The sequence below is a fragment of the Petromyzon marinus genome, chromosome 44 (assembly GCF_048934315.1).
Source record: "Petromyzon marinus isolate PM22_M1 ecotype Great Lakes invasive population chromosome 44, UKy_Petmar_22M1.pri1.0, whole genome shotgun sequence".
Lineage (NCBI taxonomy): Eukaryota > Metazoa > Chordata > Hyperoartia > Petromyzontiformes > Petromyzontidae > Petromyzon > Petromyzon marinus.
In genome coordinates, this window is record NC_133710.1 from 4,968,999 (window position 1) to 4,986,963 (window position 17,965).

General features: G+C 53.0%; 1 protein-coding gene across 13 annotated transcripts in view; it reads right to left on the reverse strand.

Moving 5' to 3' along the window:
- LOC116951948 (single-stranded DNA-binding protein 2-like) overlaps positions 1-17,965 on the reverse strand; it is a 40,051-nt gene that overhangs the window by 15,811 nt on the left and 6,275 nt on the right. For 7 of the 13 annotated variants that reach the window (XM_032970851.2, XM_032970852.2, XM_032970842.2 and 4 more), the window contains exons 3-14: positions 17,781-17,842; positions 15,506-15,590; positions 14,130-14,204; positions 9,714-9,788; positions 8,746-8,805; positions 8,110-8,176; positions 7,470-7,537; positions 5,471-5,562; positions 3,698-3,746; positions 2,215-2,250; positions 1,829-1,883; positions 318-374 (exon numbers count right to left, since the gene is read on the reverse strand). In XM_032970851.2, the coding sequence (XP_032826742.1) occupies positions 318-374; positions 1,829-1,883; positions 2,215-2,250; positions 3,698-3,746; positions 5,471-5,562; positions 7,470-7,537; positions 8,110-8,176; positions 8,746-8,805; positions 9,714-9,788; positions 14,130-14,204; positions 15,506-15,590; positions 17,781-17,842 (781 nt within the window). The remainder of the gene's footprint in view (positions 1-317; positions 375-1,828; positions 1,884-2,214; positions 2,251-3,697; positions 3,747-5,470; positions 5,563-7,469; positions 7,538-8,109; positions 8,177-8,745; positions 8,806-9,713; positions 9,789-14,129; positions 14,205-15,505; positions 15,591-17,780; positions 17,843-17,965) is intronic. The other 6 variants (XM_076073956.1, XM_076073957.1, XM_076073953.1 and 3 more) reach the window with 3 other exon arrangements.

The window sequence follows — 17,965 nt, forward strand, 5'->3', positions numbered from 1 at the left end:
ATCCCGGCACAGCTTCAGAAGCTAGGTTGGTTTTTCCACTGCAGGAACCGAGCCGTGACGCACGGAGACAACGACCGCGGCGATGCCGCCGCCGCCGCCGCCGCGATCGAGAGCAATGCCGCCATCACGCGCAACGGACGCGTCGCGAACCCCAACGTCCGTGGCCCTGCTTGGCACCCCGAACCAGATTCGGATGTCCCGCGAGAGGCCGGCGTCGCGTGGTTTGGTTTGCCGAGTGGAAAAACGAGTATCTGGCTGCTCTGAGGTAGAAGGGACGTTTGGGTAATGGTGCTCGCTGCAGCCCGACGCTCGCTCACCTTGTGAGAGGCGGTGTCCGGCGAGCACCTGGGCAGGGTGGGGGCCACCGGGGGAACCTGCACATGGGGGTGACAAGACACCCCGCGTGACTCCCACGGGATTCTTCCACCCCCTCTACTGGAAGTAAACTGAACGTCAGTAATGGTTTTTATTTAATCTAAAACTAGGGGCGAGTGTGACGCTTAAAGAATATCTGGGGTGGAGCGCACAGTTACTACCTCACTGCACTGCGGTTCGGCCAGGTCGACTGATGGTCCAGCACTCACTGATCCACTCCAATCGCTCGATCACTCACTGGCGGCCAGTCGCTTCCCTGTCACTCTTCTATTGCTACTACCACGGTTACCGTTCCTGTGAACTGAAACTCGTTAATTACTCTATCCATGTTGAGGATTCGGTCGACCAGACCCTGACTGTTTCATTTCATCCTGCACACGGTGTTCAACTACTGCATGGCAGGTCACACTAACTCACCTAAGTCACGCACTCACCCACCCACCCACCCACTTACCACACTGAAGGTCACAACACCCAACCACCCATTCACCACACTGCAAATCAAAACACCCACTCACCACACTGCAGGTCACAACATTCACCCACCCATTCACCAATTCACCCACCTACTTACCACACTGTGGGTCACAACACCCACCCACCACACTGCAGGTCACAACACTCACCCACCCATCACACTGCAGGTCACAACACCCACCCACCTACTAAACACACTGCAAGTCACAACACCCACCCACCACACTGCAGGCCACAATGCTTCTCTTTCTGCTTCTTCCCTCGCACTGCTCAACTTTCCAAACGCCTCGCTTGGTCCATTTTCCAAAACTCTTAAACGATAAGTCTGCTCAATTCAATAAATGCACTGACTGTTATACATTACAACTGATAATGGAGTGCTTTTTGTTACCGGCCGTTTGACGTTTTGGGCCTCTGAGCTTGGGCTCAGCAACTATGTTGAACTATAGAGACAGCCGTTTTAACAAGTAGAAAATAAACAACACTGTCAATGAATTGCCGTTTGATTATTAGGTTGTTTAATATTCAGCCTCTGATTTTTCCCCATGTGACACAGATTAACCTGAACCCATAATCGCACTCAAGCTCAGCTGGCACACTCGGCAGTTTGTGTGCCTGCTCGCATCTGGACGCGTAAGCAGGGGCGGCGAGCGAAATGAACTACGGACCCAGCCACCCAAGTTCGATTCCCGCTCAAGGCCAACTTCAGTGGCGAGTATCTGAAGGGGTCCTGGGATTACCCTTGGTCGACTCAACCTTAAATGAGTACCTCATGCCGCATGTAAATGCCAGTACTGGGGAAAACAACGACAGCCACGAATGGTTCCGGCCACACCACCCCCTCGTGTGCCGTGCTGGCCTTCATAGGTGCTGCTTGCTCATGGCACTTATGCGTATTTAGTGGGGGGCGTGTTTTCTGCTGCAGTGTCGTGGTAAGAGGGGGGGGGGGGGGGCAGAGACATCGTGCGATAGTTACCTCCTGGGCTGGGCATGATCGGGGTTCCGGGAGGACCGCCACTACCAGGGGCACCCTGTGGGAGATGCCCACATGCGCGCACACACACGCGCGCACACACACACAACAAAAGCAGGCATCGTTAACCACACGAGACGGACAAAGAGACACGCACATGAACTGCGAAAGACACGGACACCGACACACACAAACGAAGGCGGGCAGCACAAGCGGCACAAGCAAATACGCGCACACACACACACACACACGCCCGGGGGCACACGCGGACACGAGCAAGCTGGCGCACGAGGATGGCCGCGTGAGCAAGCAAGCACGAACTGCGGAGGAGGGGAGCGAGGCGCGCGCGCATGGATGTCGAATGGCTCGCGGAGACGTGGAACACATACCCCGTAGCTTCCGGGAGAAGAAGCTGAAAAGGGAGCCTACAAGAAAAAGGACAGGTGGGGGCGGGGGTGGGGAGGGGAGGGGGCGGGCGGGGGAGGGAAGAAGAAGGTGAGACAGGAAATAACAAACGGAGGAGACGCAGAGCGACTCGGTGATGGGGCTCGGCCGAGCGAGAGAGACGGAAAGAGGTACGGACGGAAAACATCGGAGAGAAGAGGAACACAAGATGGAAAAGCTTCAGTGCAAAATGGAGAGAGAACAGCTGATCACATGGTCACAGGGCGTAACAGTGCCAGGCCGCTCACGGCCCCCAAACCCCCACCGCCCCCCCCCCCCACTCAGTGCGGCCCAGGCTGGGCGTGGGCATGCGTTCACTCGGTAAACGCTGGACGGCACCGACACCACAGCTGGCGGCCGTGTCGGGCGGGACCATGACACGCGGCTAGGGTGGTGCGAACCTCGCCAACGCATCGCTAATTTAATTACGAAAGTCACACGCATGGCACAGATGCTGTGATGCTTTTCCCCCCCAACATCGCGTTTCGTCCACGGGAAGTGTTAAATTAGCGATGGCAACGCTACGTCCCGAGCCGCACGAACGGGATGACATCACGCAAGCACGCGCATGACATCATCGCCTCGGCCGGCAAAGCCCTTCAGTGCTGATTTTTATCGGAAATCAATCTGCCGCCGGTTTTATCCACGGCAATTCCGTAATGGCAATACAACTTGAAATAAAAATTCCGTTCAAATAATTCTCTCATCTTCAAGAGAGATTAATCATAACCGCAACCGCCCCCCCCCCCCACATACCCCCACCCCCATCACAAAATAGAGCAATCGCAGCAATATTTTTTTAAATGAGACGCACGAGTTACCACGTCACTTAGCACCCACCCCGGTTCCGATAGAGCAGTGGTTCTCAACCTTTGTTGGCGACTGCACCTACCCCCTTGTTGAATTTATTTTCAACCGAGTAGTACCACCCCCTTTCCCGACCCAACATGGTTCTGAGAAATAAATGTACGAATAATTTTAACCAATTGTCCATTTTGTGAGGTTATACTAAGTAACTGCAAGCGAATAAAAAAAAACGGACGCTCTGCATTGCGTGACGTCATTTGTCCGCGCTCGCTGGTTACTCTTGGAAAACCCACATTGTTTACGATCAACGAGTTAAGGTCTTTAATATAATTCTAGGTTCTGCCATACAGATTCAAATTTTATCGCAGTTATTTTATATTGGCAGATTCATACGTCATTACTCACACCAATGACTCCCGCGGATTATACATTTTCACACGTAAAATCGCTTTGTGTACACCCCCTGGGGACATTGCTACGGACCGCCAAGCGGTCCGCGCACCCCCGGTTGAGAACCACTGTGGTGGCAGACGACAACGGGCAAATGGTGCAACGCAAACGGCCGCCGAAAAACGCGCAAGGCCGGCTGTGAAATTTCGGCGAGGGCCGGGAGGGACGCACCGAGTTTGGGTTGGAGGCGTTAGGCCAAGGACGTCCGCCGCCGGGCCCCCTGCGAAGGAACACGGGGGGAGGGGGAAGGAGGATTACCAATCGCGACCACAACCGGCGACGTTCACCGCAATATGTATAAGGCGACTGTCATTTGTTATTATTATATTGGCCACTTGTGCACCCAGCAATGGTCTCACCGAGCCTCAACTCTTTTTCACGAGGGTCCTGCCAAGTTTTGCAGTGGTGGGGAAGGGGTCGGGGGTGGAAGGGGTCGGGGGCGATTGTTGTTGTTGCTGCTGCTGCCGTTGCTGCTGTGCATGTAATCCAAATCGAGTAATTTGCAGAAAACCATTTACTATGTGCGTGTGTGTGTGCGTTTTTGAGAATCGATAGGCCACCGGTGGAAACCCATGCAGAACAAGGGGATGCACCCGAGTCAGAAATTTAACCCAGGCTCTTCCTGCTGTGAGGCACGACCGTTGCCACTGCGCCATCACCCTGCGATGAAGACAACCGTATCGTCCATAATGCGGGATTCTTTCATATTTGGATTATCATAAGAATTTTTTGTTGTTTTAACAAAAAGGTTCTAAGAAAACTTGAGATTAAAGTTGTAAATAAACTCACGCTATACCCATTAAAATAGCGCTGGCCAAAAGTTCTACGGACTAATTAAAGACATGCCAGTCACGTGACAACACCACATTTAAACTAAGATCAGCGTGATACGAGAGAACGGTTTTCGTATGATATGAGGTCACGACGCTTCACTGCTGAACTTTGTTTTTCCTTTGGTCATTGAGGTGACCACCCCCACCTCCCCGCCCAGGTCACTGACTCCTCTATGCCTGGTCACTTGAGTTATCACCCTGGTTACACAAGACACACTTGACTACAGTACTGTAATGTCACAATCGTAATCACGGCTGTTTAACAAAAAAAATATAAAACATATTGCAGAAGTATTTCGGAAACAAACAAACAAACACAAATGACATAACAGTTATAGGGATTTAGCCCACTCTGCTAAACGCTTTCCAACTGAAGTTGGCAAAATGGCGGTTGCATGACATCACAGTTTCCGCAGTTCATTCGGTTATTTAATTATTCATGCGCGGCTTGGGTTGCATCATAAAACATGGCAGGATGTAACGCCACAACCGTTAAGAAGGCTCGTTGGCAGCCTCATGTCGAGTGAACTGCAGTGGAAGAACTTTTAATTGAGTCTTTTATTCACACTGGGGAGTACAGCAAAGCGCAATATACACAGTGCAATAAAAATGCAATGTACACTTACGACAAATTATATCACGTCGCAGCTGTCCCCGCGTGCCACAAGGTTTGAAGCAGCTACCGGCCAGCAATTGGGCAATTAGTCCATCAATAGGGAGCAATGTATCCAAGCGGTTTCACCCAATTAAGTAATGTGGCGAGCGATTGATCAAATTTGGCAGATTTCGACCGTGACGCCGTCAACACGAATTCCTGCTCCGTTTCTAATAACGTCACGGGATCTTTAACGTGCACTATATGCCCGAAGGGACAGCTGCCATCGGTGGGTCCCTTAGGCTAAAACACCAGCGTGCTCCGAGACGCTTGCAACGTCGTGGACGCGACGTAAAATGCAAATTGTTGTTGCCGTTTAAGCAGACGTCGCGTGTTTACGGATAACGCAGCCGTACACCCGTAAGTGCGCGGAGCAGCATGAATGTGGGGGGTGGGGGGAAGGGGTGAGGGGAAGGGGGGGGTGGTGGGGGGAAGGGGGAGGGGCATCGGCCTTACATGCTGACTCCAGGCATCGCGGGTCCCCCTAGCGGAGTGTGTGGGGGCCGCACCCCTCCCCCGTAGCTTTGCATGGGGAACCACGGTTCTGCCTGCACGGACACACACCAGGACACACGCCAGGGCGCACGTTTTAGCGGCAACCAAATCACCTTACTGTGCGTCAGAGCGCAGAAGCTAAGCAGGGTTAAGGTTGGTTAGTACTTGGATGGGTGACCACCAGGTCTTGCCAGGTGTTGTAGGCGTGGGGCTGCGAGGTGGCCAGGAGATGGCCGTGCTGAGTGTCACCCCCGCGTATGGGTGGTGGTGGTGCTGGTGGTGGTGCTGGTGCTGGTGGTGCTGGTGGGTTTTCTCCGGGTTCCTCCCGCACGCCAAACACTCATTAACGGAATTGGCCAAACATCGCGCTGAAGCAGGGCCCTCCTGAAAAAAGAGTCTTGAGACTCAGTGAGGCTGTCCATGGGGTAAATAATTGCCATCGTTCATGACAGGGCCCACAGAGGGCACGAACCCCACCCCCCCCCCACCCATCTCCTCCGATTGGAACATCGCCACTTGTTCCAGAAGGCAAATACCAACCCAACAGCTCTCACGCACACACTGAGATTCCTACAGTGAAGATGAACCAAACCAATGCTGGGATCTTACCTACAGAACAAATTTTATAGCCTAGAGTTCAAACCGAGGTGGAGAAATTAAGCATTAAAATAATACGGATTCAGTCAATTATTTCTTTCCCCAGCATTACGCTGCCGGTGTCATGTGATGAGACAAAAAGTCTGCGAAAACCTCTCGCAGTGCAACCCTTCCTGCTTATAGAGAACGGTACCCACGGAAGCCGATGTCACAGAGATACCACCGAGATCCCTTCACGTGACCTCTGGTTCACATCGTAGAGGGGGCTGCACGTTGCCACATGCTATGCCATGGAGACTTAACGTTCGTCGCGTGATGGGCATACTGCGATTTTTTTTATTATCAAGAGTTGGCATTTGTCCTAAATCAAGTGCAGAACCAAATTGAATGCAATTTTTTTTGGGAGGGGGGGGGGGGTATTTTCCTGGAGTCATAGGTGACCGGGCTAAACTAAAGAGGTCAATGCTAGGGGGTGTAATGATGCCTTTGTTTATCGATTCATCGATCAATATTGAGTCTGACAAGAATATATATAGTTTGAACATTTATGCAAATTGCACGCAGTGTTATAAATACGATCCGCATAATTATGGTAAGGAGGTGCGCAAAATCATGAGAATTGAGAGGAAAAACGTTACCGATACAAGGGAGGCGGAAAAAAACCGAAAGCAAAATAATAATCGATGCCCGATTGCAATTGCGGTCCTCGATCGCGACAATCCATCAAATCGCCAGCAGGATGGGGGGAGCGAATCATCACACCCCCAGCGAGTACAAAACAAAAATCCCCCTATAGATTGAACTCGGGCCGCTGGGTTCGTAGCGCAACGCACTAACCGGAACACTACCGCTCCCCACTAACGGATACACACACACACACACACGTGTGTCTGTCCCAGTCGCACCGAGAGATCTAGCAATTCCTAGGAGTTGTCTAAAACGAGATGGGGCGAGGGGGTCTTTAGCGGCTACGCTCCACACGCCTGTCGCTGCAACTCGATTCAACGCGAATGCGGGCCACAATGGAATATTTTCGGTAAAAAAAAGAGCTCGAATTTAAATATTCCATCTTGATTTGAAGCTTTCGTGACTGCAGGAATCCATACCTCTGGTTTTTTCGGTAAAGTCACGTAGGTATAAAATGAAATAAAATAAATCACGACGTTTCGGGCGCAACACACGCGTCCATCATCAGGTGGGAAAGCATATTCTGATCTTGATCTATTGGCCAATGGCTTTCTGAGATTTTACTTTCATTGGAAAGTGGCAGCGCAGTGATGCTCTGCACGAAGAGCGCGATGATAAAACTGTCGGGTTACTTCAAAGCAACAATGGAAACCGATCGCCGGCGCTGTCGCATCACCTGAGGTCCCATGGGCGCCATCCCCCGCGGAGGGGTCATCCTCTGGATAGGGCCCATCCCAGCATGCCCTGCTTCCACAACACGTATGGGGGGGGGGGGAGGGCAGCAGTCGTGAAAATCGAGCATGCGCCTCGAATGGATGAATGAATGGGGACAACATCGGCCAAGTCCAGTGTCTTGAGATGACGGTCACGTGTAAATCCACATCGTATTGTGACTACATGCATGCATGTTGAATTTACTCGCACCGTACGTAGCCAACCATGCTAATAGGAGATGCGGGGGTGATTATAGTGTTGATGGTGATGATTTTGTATGGCCAAGGGCAACGATTACAGATTCAGTTCTAAGTGATTTCACCACTCAGCTGCGTTCATACGTAGCAATAATAATACTTATATTTGATAATAATTGGGTCACTGATGCCAATAGCATTCCATAATGCTGTACATTAATTATATATAAGGACCAAATCCCATTATACAGCCACTACCAAGCAAATTAAAACCACTGCTTCTACCAAGAAAATAAAAAATGAACAAATAAAGAAAACAAAAATCAGAAAAACAACGAAGTTAGCGCAACAAATAAATGAGACCATGATGTCACATCAGCTTGGTCACGGGGCGGGGAGACTCACCGGGCTGGCGAGTCGGGTCCATGGTGCTGGGCATGAGCGGCTGTGGCCCTGGCATTCCACCCATGCCCTAAGCGGAGTGAGGCCAACACAGACGCAGCAGAGAGGGGCCACACGACAGACTCCCGTCAAACAGGGGCAGCACCCTCGGTGACGAGCGCGGTGCACGGGACGCAAGCGGGAGTTGTTGTTTGGATGAGAACTTTGAGTGCCAATTGTGGCACGCGTGGTATGCTTGGGGTGTATGTGTGGTGTGTGTGTGGAGCGTGTGGTATGTGTGGTGTTTCATATGGATGTGTGCGCGTGCGAATTTGATTGGTGTGTTGTGTGGTTTTTGTAATGTTGTCAATGTATTGCTCCGTGTATTGCATTTTGTTTTGTGGTTGTGCCGTGCGTGTTTGTGCCGTGTGTGTGAGATTCTGCCGTATGTGTGTGCAAGTTGTGCCGTGTGCGTGTGCGTGGTTGTGCTGTGTTTTGCGTGGCTCCCTCGTGTGTATAGTAGTGTCATGGTTGTGTGGTCGCGTGGTGTGTGGCTGCGTGTGGATGCATTGCGGTTGTACGTGCAACACGGCGCTGTGGTTGCGTGTCTGTGCTGTGGTTGTGTGGTAGCAGCGCCGTGGTTCTGCCGCGGTGCGTCACCTGTCCGGGCATGCGGTGAGGTCCCCGTGGGCCCCCAGGGAAGCGCGGAGACATGAACGCCTGCAGTGGGGGAGACATAGCAAGCGGACAGCATCCCCATCAGCTCCACGTTCCCCCCCCCCCCCACTCGCACTCAGCCTAGCAACTAGTGCTGGTACGATTCATCGATTGTACAGATTATTCTTACATTGTCGATTAATCGAGGTGGCCGCGGGGCTTGGATGTCAGAGCGCTGAGTTGGCACCGATGAGATCCTGGGTTTGAACCCGGGTTTCAGCCGCCCGTGGTTAAACCAAATTTTTCCATGTAGCGAGTCGACAATCTCAGCCCGATCACCAATGACCGAACAAAAAAGATGCCCATCACGCAAAATTTGGTTCTGCGCTTAATTGGAGAACATCGGTTTCAATGTCACGCGGTTCCAATCATGCGAAGCAATATTTTCAGGAGCTAAATGCCAATGTCGAGGTCTACTTGCCACGACGAGCTGGCTTCAGGAGAGAGTTAGTGCAGTTTTGCTATTCTTTCAAGTAGCGCAGACTACTATGTAGTCCATAGTTGGAGTTGCATGGCCACAATCACACTTCTGTGGCTTGTCTTTTGTCCATTCACGAAATTGTCATGCAATGAACATTGCCCTCTGTGCCAGGGCGGGTGGGACAAGAAAATTAAGAAATGCCACTCCGTCACACCTGGTTATAATTTACATTGATGGTGAAGAGGACCACAATGCACTTCTTTGGGAAAGGGGAAGCACTTTTAATCGGGGAAGAAATTTAAACCCGCGATTAAACACACGAATAGAGTCTCGCATGCTGACATCGTTTCCACAAATAAAACGCAAACTAATTGCAAAGTTTAATTCATAGCATGGGAGCCACATTCTATAGGCGAATCGATTATTTAATTAGTCGGTTATTGCAGCTGTACGCGTAATACTACCAGAGTGTGTGTGCGCGTTCACGTACCTGTGCATGCGGACCCATCATTCCAGGCCCTGGTGGGGGCTGTGGGTGAGGGGAATGCTGGGAGCCAGGAGGGCCCTGAAAAAAACACAAATGTCCCCCGTATAGCCTAAACAGACCTCTGGGATAAGTGCTGTTATAGCGAGCAGCACCCATTAAGGCCGGCACGGCACGCGACGGAACGGTGTTTGCCAGCACCCCATGGCCGGGCCGCCTCCTGTTTCCCGAGAGTTGATGTTCACAATTCTGCTCGCTCTCCCGATTAACCCGTGAGCGGTTTATCCGTGCCGTGGATTATCGGCGCTGGCAGAAAAATATCTTGGAAGTGCACACGGGTTTAATTAGCTGCTCCTCACTCGTTGCGGATGGGTGACCCGAGTGCCTTTTGTGTTTTAGTTCGTTGTCCTTCCCCGCACCTCCGATAAGCATGGTTGGCTACGTACGGTGCAAAAGAAATTCAACATCCATGTACATCACCTACACGTCGGTCGGGAAGCAAACAGACGGCGAACTCTACAAATGTACGTGCATTTTCCACCGTCCGTAATTTTTTTTTTCTTTCTGGGTCATCCCTCGCCACTCCCCCCCCCACCTTTCACCTCGGATAATAGTGAAGTGACCGCATCACACCCATGGCATGTAACGATGCACATCCAAATTGGCCGTGTAAGAATTAATTGTCCAGAGTTTAAGAGAAACCAATGGAGCAAGCGAAGCTGTTACACGAGACAGATCGACAAAAAACGATTCGAATGAGTCAGTAAAAACGAGACCAAAAAAAATACTTCAATTGTGACAGGCATAGCAGCTCAAAAAAAGGTGAGAATTCACTGAACTGCGGTAGTAGCGGGGATAACGTTTGCTTTCCCATTACACACAAGAGGACAATAACGACAACAATAACCAGCCATTCACCACCCAGCGGCGATGACGTCACCACGGCACTTTGTGCCAGGCGAGGTGCACTACCGAGGCCCCGTAATCGACAAAAACAACGCGCCGCAATACGGCACAATCAACGTCACAGATTCACGGCAAATATTTTCTAAATGACACCTAAACCAAACTATTTTTTTTCTTTCGTCTGCACACAATGCAGGCGGCAAACTCTCGACAAGACGTGACCCCCACCCTGACCGGCTGCCCCCCCCCCACCTCCCTCAACGACCCCATTTTCCTGCACGGCGTGTACTCGTGCAGGCTGCATTTGCCAATGGAGTGGGAGGAGGGGGGGAGGTGCCCTTCGAGGTTGCGGTTTGGAGCAGCAGGGGTGGGAGGGAGGGAAGGGAGCAGGGGGCCGATGATTTTTTTCCCGGGGAGCAAGCAGCGAGCTAGAGCGCAGAGTGCCCACGTCGTCGTCAGTGACGCAATCACTTCCTGCATTAGCCCGGAGCCCCGAGGGAGCGATCTCCGCCCATGTTTGGTAAAAAAAAAAAATCCACAACCGCCTACACTACCACCTCCTCCCTGCGCTACGACCACCACAACCGCCTCCACCACCACCACAACCGCCTCCACCACCACCACCACCACAACCGCCTCCACCACCACCACAACCACCACCACCACAACCGCCTCCACCACCACCACAACCGCCTCCACCACCACCACAACCGCCTCCACCACCACAACCGCCTCCACCACCACCACAACCGCCTCCACCACCACCACAACCGCCTCCACCACCACCACCACAACCGCCTCCACCACCGCCACCTCCCTGCGCTGACACACCACAACAACCGCCTCCGCCACAACAACCGCCTCCACCACAACAACCGCCTCCACCACAACAACCGCCTCCACCACAACAACCGCCTCCACCACAACAACCGCCTCCACCACAACAACCGCCTCCACCACAACAACCGCCTCCACCCTGCACTACGACCACCACCACCACAGCCGCTGCTACCACAACGGCCTCCACCACCACCACCACCTCCCTGTGCTATGACCACCATCACCACCACCACCTCCCTGCGCAACGACAACCACCACCACAGCCGTCGCAGCCGCCACTACAACTGCCTCCACCACCACCGCCGCCGCCTCCCTGCGCTACAACCACTCCACACTCCACCTTGCCGCTCGACACCCACATCCCCTCGTTCGCCCAAAATACATTTCCTGAGCGGCACGCAAAGGAACAAAATAGTTATTCGAGCAGTCCTGGAGAATATACCTCAATAAATAAGCAGAAGAAAACATGCCCTCCTTCAACTGTTACCCGTCCCTTCGCATAACAAAAAATACGTTTACACATCCCGTCAACCATACGGTCTTCAGGTAGTGCATAATTTCCGCTGAATTGGTTCAACACAAGGTCCAAAGACTTGCATATCAACCCTAAGACTCGGTCGGATACACTTTACATGAGCCATAGACTATGTGACCCATAGACTTGAATAGAAACCCAGAGACATTGGAAGACGCCTGGAGACTTCATTCTAAAAAGCCAAAAAGTCCACTACTCTTTTATAGGGTCAGCAGCTCACGATCCTCTTTCTCCATTTGCTTGCATCCCGCGCTCCCTCTCGTCACGTCCACTACCCTCATTCCACTGCTGGACGACGGCTTCCCCACGTTTGCGTGGAGTCGTGGGGCCGCGGGGGGTTTTGGGGGGCTCGACCATACTTCGCCACGCCGGTCAGCGCGGTTCGGGTGAAGGCGAGGGAGCGTAGACAACGCAGCGTAGAACTACGGCGCAAGGACGGCTCTTGCCGCACTGCCCTCTGGCCGCCCAGCACGTAGCCCCAAGGAGCCCAACTACGAGAACCCTGCTTGGTGCACGGCGGGCCGCCCCATCCAAGCACCATCCAGGCTCAGCGTTCTGCTTGGCTTGAGACCTGACGGGACCGGGGCGCGCCGCCGGGGAGGTTTGGCCAGGGGGCGAAGCTCGAGCAAAAAAAAAACAAAACGCTCGGACATCAACGCTCGTGCGCTTTTCTCGCCGTTACAATTTCGGCGCTGGCACCAAATCTTGATCATCGGCGATTGCGACCGCAAGGCAACCGTGCCCCCACTCCTGCGTGTGGGAGTGCGGCAAGCCACACGCTCGCAGCCTGTTCACTCGCAGCAGTGCACGCGCCCTCCCTTCCCACCCTCCACCCCCGCCACCACCACCACCACCACCACCAACCGCTAACCCCCCCCCCGACACGAGGTCTTTGGAAAATGTAAAAACAAACAGGAAGTGTTGCGTTCCACCAGCAGAGCAAACCCTAAATACGGGGCCATTAGTGGCACTCGACATCCTGCCCGAGTATTAGAGGGCGCCCCAACGCGATTGGAGACTCGGGGCCCCCTACACCTGGTAATTAAGGCTGGAATTATCTATTGTTACCATACTTAAACCATGCTGGTGAATGTGGTTTGGGGGGGGCATAGAAGCACGGTACAACAACAGATTTCACTGCACTTGCGTCCAAGCCGAGCATCACGTAGCACAGCCGCCACTGCCTACGTTATTCTCACGCGCGCAGTGCTCGCCCCAATCACGAGCTCGCCAGGCTCGACAACGCTTGGCTTTCGACAGCCGGCAGAATCGGATCGGGCGCGTTCCGGGGTGATTCGGCCAGCGGTTACGTTGTCAGCAGGGGAGAGGGGCGAGCAAATCCATCGCTGCGATGCGCCACGCTGCATCGTCCACGCTCCCCGCCTTCGCCAAACCCGCGCGGTGAGGAATGCCGCGGGTCTATTAACCGCGACACACGCTGCCTGTTTCAGGGCAGGCGGACGTACAAAAGCCCCATGGCGTCTTACGCAAGAGCAGGCCACCGCGTGCCGGCGTCTTGGTCAACGCTTTGCCAAATTCGGAAACGGCACCGCCGGGCGTCATTTCTCCGTAGCAGCCCCCCCCCTCCCCCCGGCTATCTGGAACGTCACCACGCTTGCACATTCACAGCATTCAAATCTACACTGACTTTTAATAGCCCACCTCTTCCTTAAAGGGCCCTTCCCCCACTTCTTTCGCCCGACTTTCCGGCGACACCGAGCTTGGCTCCGCACCTCGGAGTCACGGTGAAATAGCCCCCCCCGACCCCCCCCCCGCCGCCCACCCCCACGCGAAGCGTGGAGGCCCACATCCAGCAGTGGATGAGTACTGCTGGCACGATTGGCTTCGTGCTCATCACAGAAAAAACCCACGCCGGTTCTCACGCGCGGCGTTTCAACACGCCCGCCGTCGGGCGCAAGGATCGCCATTCGTCGACACGAATCGTCGTTTATATATTTTTTACTGCAACCTAATTCTTGCACTTCACTCACGGATAACTGTAAGCCCTGTACGAGACGTAAATTACCGTCGTTAAGAAACAGAATCGAATTGAGAAAAGCAAATAATCATTCACTCGTACCCACCCCCCCCTCCCCGTATTCTGCGAATATCCTTGGTGTGCAGAAGGGCAGGTGACTCACCTGGTAAAATCCTGGGGGAATTCCGTCTCCCGGCGGGAGATTTCCCAGCACGGGGCTGGCGGCAGCTGCTGCCGTCTGGAAACGACAGTGCACATACGGAAACAGTTTGCGTTGATCCGGGCGACGCTGTGCGCGTGTATACAGCATCCTCCAACTGCTGGGTTCATTCAGGGGTGGTTCCCCGCTAAATCGGTTCTCTTAACAAAACCCATATATTTCAACTCTGATAGAAATTTGGCGAATTCACAGGCTGTTATTTCCATTGCTTCATATACAAGCACGTTTCTTCTCTCTGTGCCGAGTCTATGGGTCTCTGCGCAAGTCTGTGGATCTCTACGCGAGTCTACGGGTCTCTGCTCGGTTCTGTGCGCCTCTGTGCGAGTCTACGGGTCTTGGTGCAAGTCTCCGTAGCCCTTCCCATTGCATCTCCTTTGCTCCAATCCTCAATACGGTGGACACGGGGGCGGTGACGCAGCCCAAAGGTAGTGCGCGTTCACCATTTGTAGCAAGAAGTTCATGATTCGAAACCGGCGGCCGCTCCCTCAATTTTTAAACACACTCGAGTGCGCGATAGCCGTAGTCGTAGCGACAACAATACGACGCACCGCAGCCACTGTTGTCCGCTTTTCGGCGGACGTTAAAAAGACCCAGTGGCGTCATTTGCCACCGTGTAGCCGTTGCGTGCTGGAGTCATGGGTCCAAATGTGACGTATCACCACCCGCAATGATGTCAATCAACTGGGAACGCGCATAATGACAATTTGGCGCGACAAAGTTTAGCACCGAGATACACACCGTGTCAACCCATACGGTTTACCCCGTATTCTTGCAGAGGGAAATTGAGTTCAGGTCCATACGGCGTACAGCCGTTTCAATACGGATTTTTTTTTTGTTTCTGTTTCTCCCTTGCGATGGGACTTTGTAGGATGAATTTTGAGATTTATCAGGGCACAGGCTGACCAAAAAAATCTGAATTGGACTGTAATAAGCTAGGGCACTGATAAGGGATTGACAGGTATGGATACACGACGTTCCGCTCGAAACTGCACCGAGACGGAATAAAACCGGTGGTCTGCGTCAATTAGAACTGGTGGGCAGAACCAATTAGAACCGAGCTGAGCTGAAACAATGAGTGATAATTAGCGCAATCAAAACACTTGTACGCCCGACTTCACTTGTTTGGCTGCGTTGTCGGTGGGGGGGGGGGGGGGTGAAGGGTCTTAACGTAGTCCTAACCCACACATTTTGAATCATCGGGCTGTCCGGCAAAAACCCACGCGTTAACGAAAATATGCATTGTACGTATTGCCACATGGCAGCAACACTGGTGCGCTTGTGTGTGTGTGCGTGCGTGGTGGCCGCGTGGTCGTCCTCACGTAGTCGTGGAAGGCCTTCGCCTCGCTCGAGTGCTCGCATGTCTCCCTGCGTTCGGGCGCGGCGCAGTAAAGGTCCCAGAAAACGCTGCGCGGTCATCAGACAACGCCACGGTGGGGGGGGGGGGGGAGAGAGCCGTCAGAACGACACAACACCGTCGTGGGGGTGTCACAACGAGACAATGCCACGGGAGGGTGGGGGGAGGTCACAACGTGACGTCACGAGGGGGCGGGGGGGTGGGGTCAGACAGCCATACGCCAAGCACAGGGTTGCGAGCAACCACAGGTCAAGTGCCACTTTCCTTCTTTAAATGCTTTGCATCTTTTTACCCAACTAGCACCGCCCGCTTATTTGCACGGGATACATAGCCGGGGTGGAGGGGAGGTGGGTGGAGGGGGAGTAGCGTCAGCCCAGCATGCGAACCACGACCCCGACTCAGCTCTGTGGGATATGGGGGTGTGACGTCATAGCGCAGATGTGCGTACAGGACAGCCCTGCCATACCGTGACATTTTATAAGTTGCAGGAAACAAGCTAACTGGTATTGGCCAAACATCCCCGTGCAAAAAAAAATACCTGCAAGTTACTCATTTGGGATTATGCACAGAAGCAACGGCATCTCCTACTGATAAAACTTGGCAGAGCCCTCCCTAAATAAGTGATTAGAGAGTCAATGAGGCGCTCCTGGCTAAACCAGGCGGAATAAGTTTCACAGGAATGCCGTAAAGACGACTGCTTTAGGCCGTGCCAGACTAGCCTACTTAAACGTTACACAGGGTTTCACCTGCAGGCACCGGTGAAATAGCAATCTGAACGTTAATTTCATAGCATGTGTCCCATTACGGCAAAGGATGGAAACGACATGTCATATACATTGCTGCAATAATTCATGGTACAAAAGGACACGTGCCACGAACACTGTGCGCCAGCCAACAGCTGAGGCCGGCAGCAAATGTGGGGCAGTGAGATTCTGTGTACGTATGTGTGCATGTATTTTGAACTTCTTTCGCACGGCCAACCGTTCTAATCGGAGGTGCAATTGGCCTGTGAAGGCCAATGTCGTTGCGTCTTGGATGATCATCGCGGGTGGAGCCAGGCAGGGCTTGGCGCCCACCGGGGTTTTTGTAAGGTGGCCTGGAGGTGGCATGGCGTGGTAGTATTGTAAGTTGGTATGGCATGGTGGTTTTGTAAGGTGGCATGGCGTGGTGGTTTGGTAAGGTGGCATGGTGTGGTGGGTTTTGTAAGGTGGCATGGCATGGTGGTTTTGTAAGGTGGCAAGGTGTGGTGGTTTTGTAAGGTGGCCTGGATGTGGCACGGCATGGCGGCTTTGTCAGGTGGTATGGCGTGGTTTTGTAAGATGGCCTGGATGTGGCATGGCATGGAGGTTTTGTAAGGTGCCATGACATGGTGGTTTTGTAAGGTGGCATGACATGGTGGTTTTGTAAGGTGGCCTGGAGGTGGCATGGCATGGTGCTTTTGTCAGGTGGCATGGATGTGGCATAGCTTGGTGGTTTTGTAAGGTGGCATGGCATGGTGATTTTGTAAGGTAGCATGGCATGGTAGCTTCATAAGGTGGCCTGGATGTGGCATGGCGTGGTGGGGTTTTTTCCGGGTCCTCCGGTTTCCTCAAAAAAGCTAAACACTGAATGGAATTGGTGAAAAATCCCAGTACCCTCCTGAAAGACTGTCTTGAGAGTCTACGTGGATTTCCTGTGTAAATAAACGTGACATTAATATTCAATCCATCATCACTCAGATGGTTGTTTGTATTGATACTAAATAACAGGAGTCCAAATAAACACCCAGATAGAGATTGAACTCAGGTATCACTACTGGTGGGCCGGCTTTGTGCAGTGTTCAAAACCCACGTTAAACGCACGCAGAATTTAACAAACACACACCACACATGCGAAAGCTCTCGGCCTCATCCATCTTCACGTTTGCGTTCGGTTCTCTCGTCAGTTGCAGACATTGGTTTAATTTAAAATGCAAAACAATTTACACCAACGGGAAGACAACCAGAAAACATCCTCAATTGTGGCGAGACGTCTCTTCCTCCCCACCCCCCCACCAAGTCCATCTGCCAGCTACCGTCAGGGGTCACAGGGCACCGGCTTTGGGTCCTTTTCACAACTCCGTCGCCAAAAGCATTCACACGCGCAGCGCGCACGGCACTGCCAGCTATGAAGGAAGGGGGGGGGCTCCCTTTGTTCCAAGCCAAAGCGGGGGGCACGTGCATCGCGGCCGCCTGCTCTGGCTGTGTCTGTGCTGCACTCACCACCACCAAGAGTGTAGGAACCCCGGCGGTTCACCCAGAGTTATGTTCTTTTCCCATCGGATCTGTCACACGCACACAAAGACAAAGATCCCCCAACGCGTAGCCGTGAACAGACTGTTGGGGCGAGTGTTGTGAGCGAGCAACTATGAAGGCCGGCACGGCACACGCGGTTGTGGGTTGGAGAG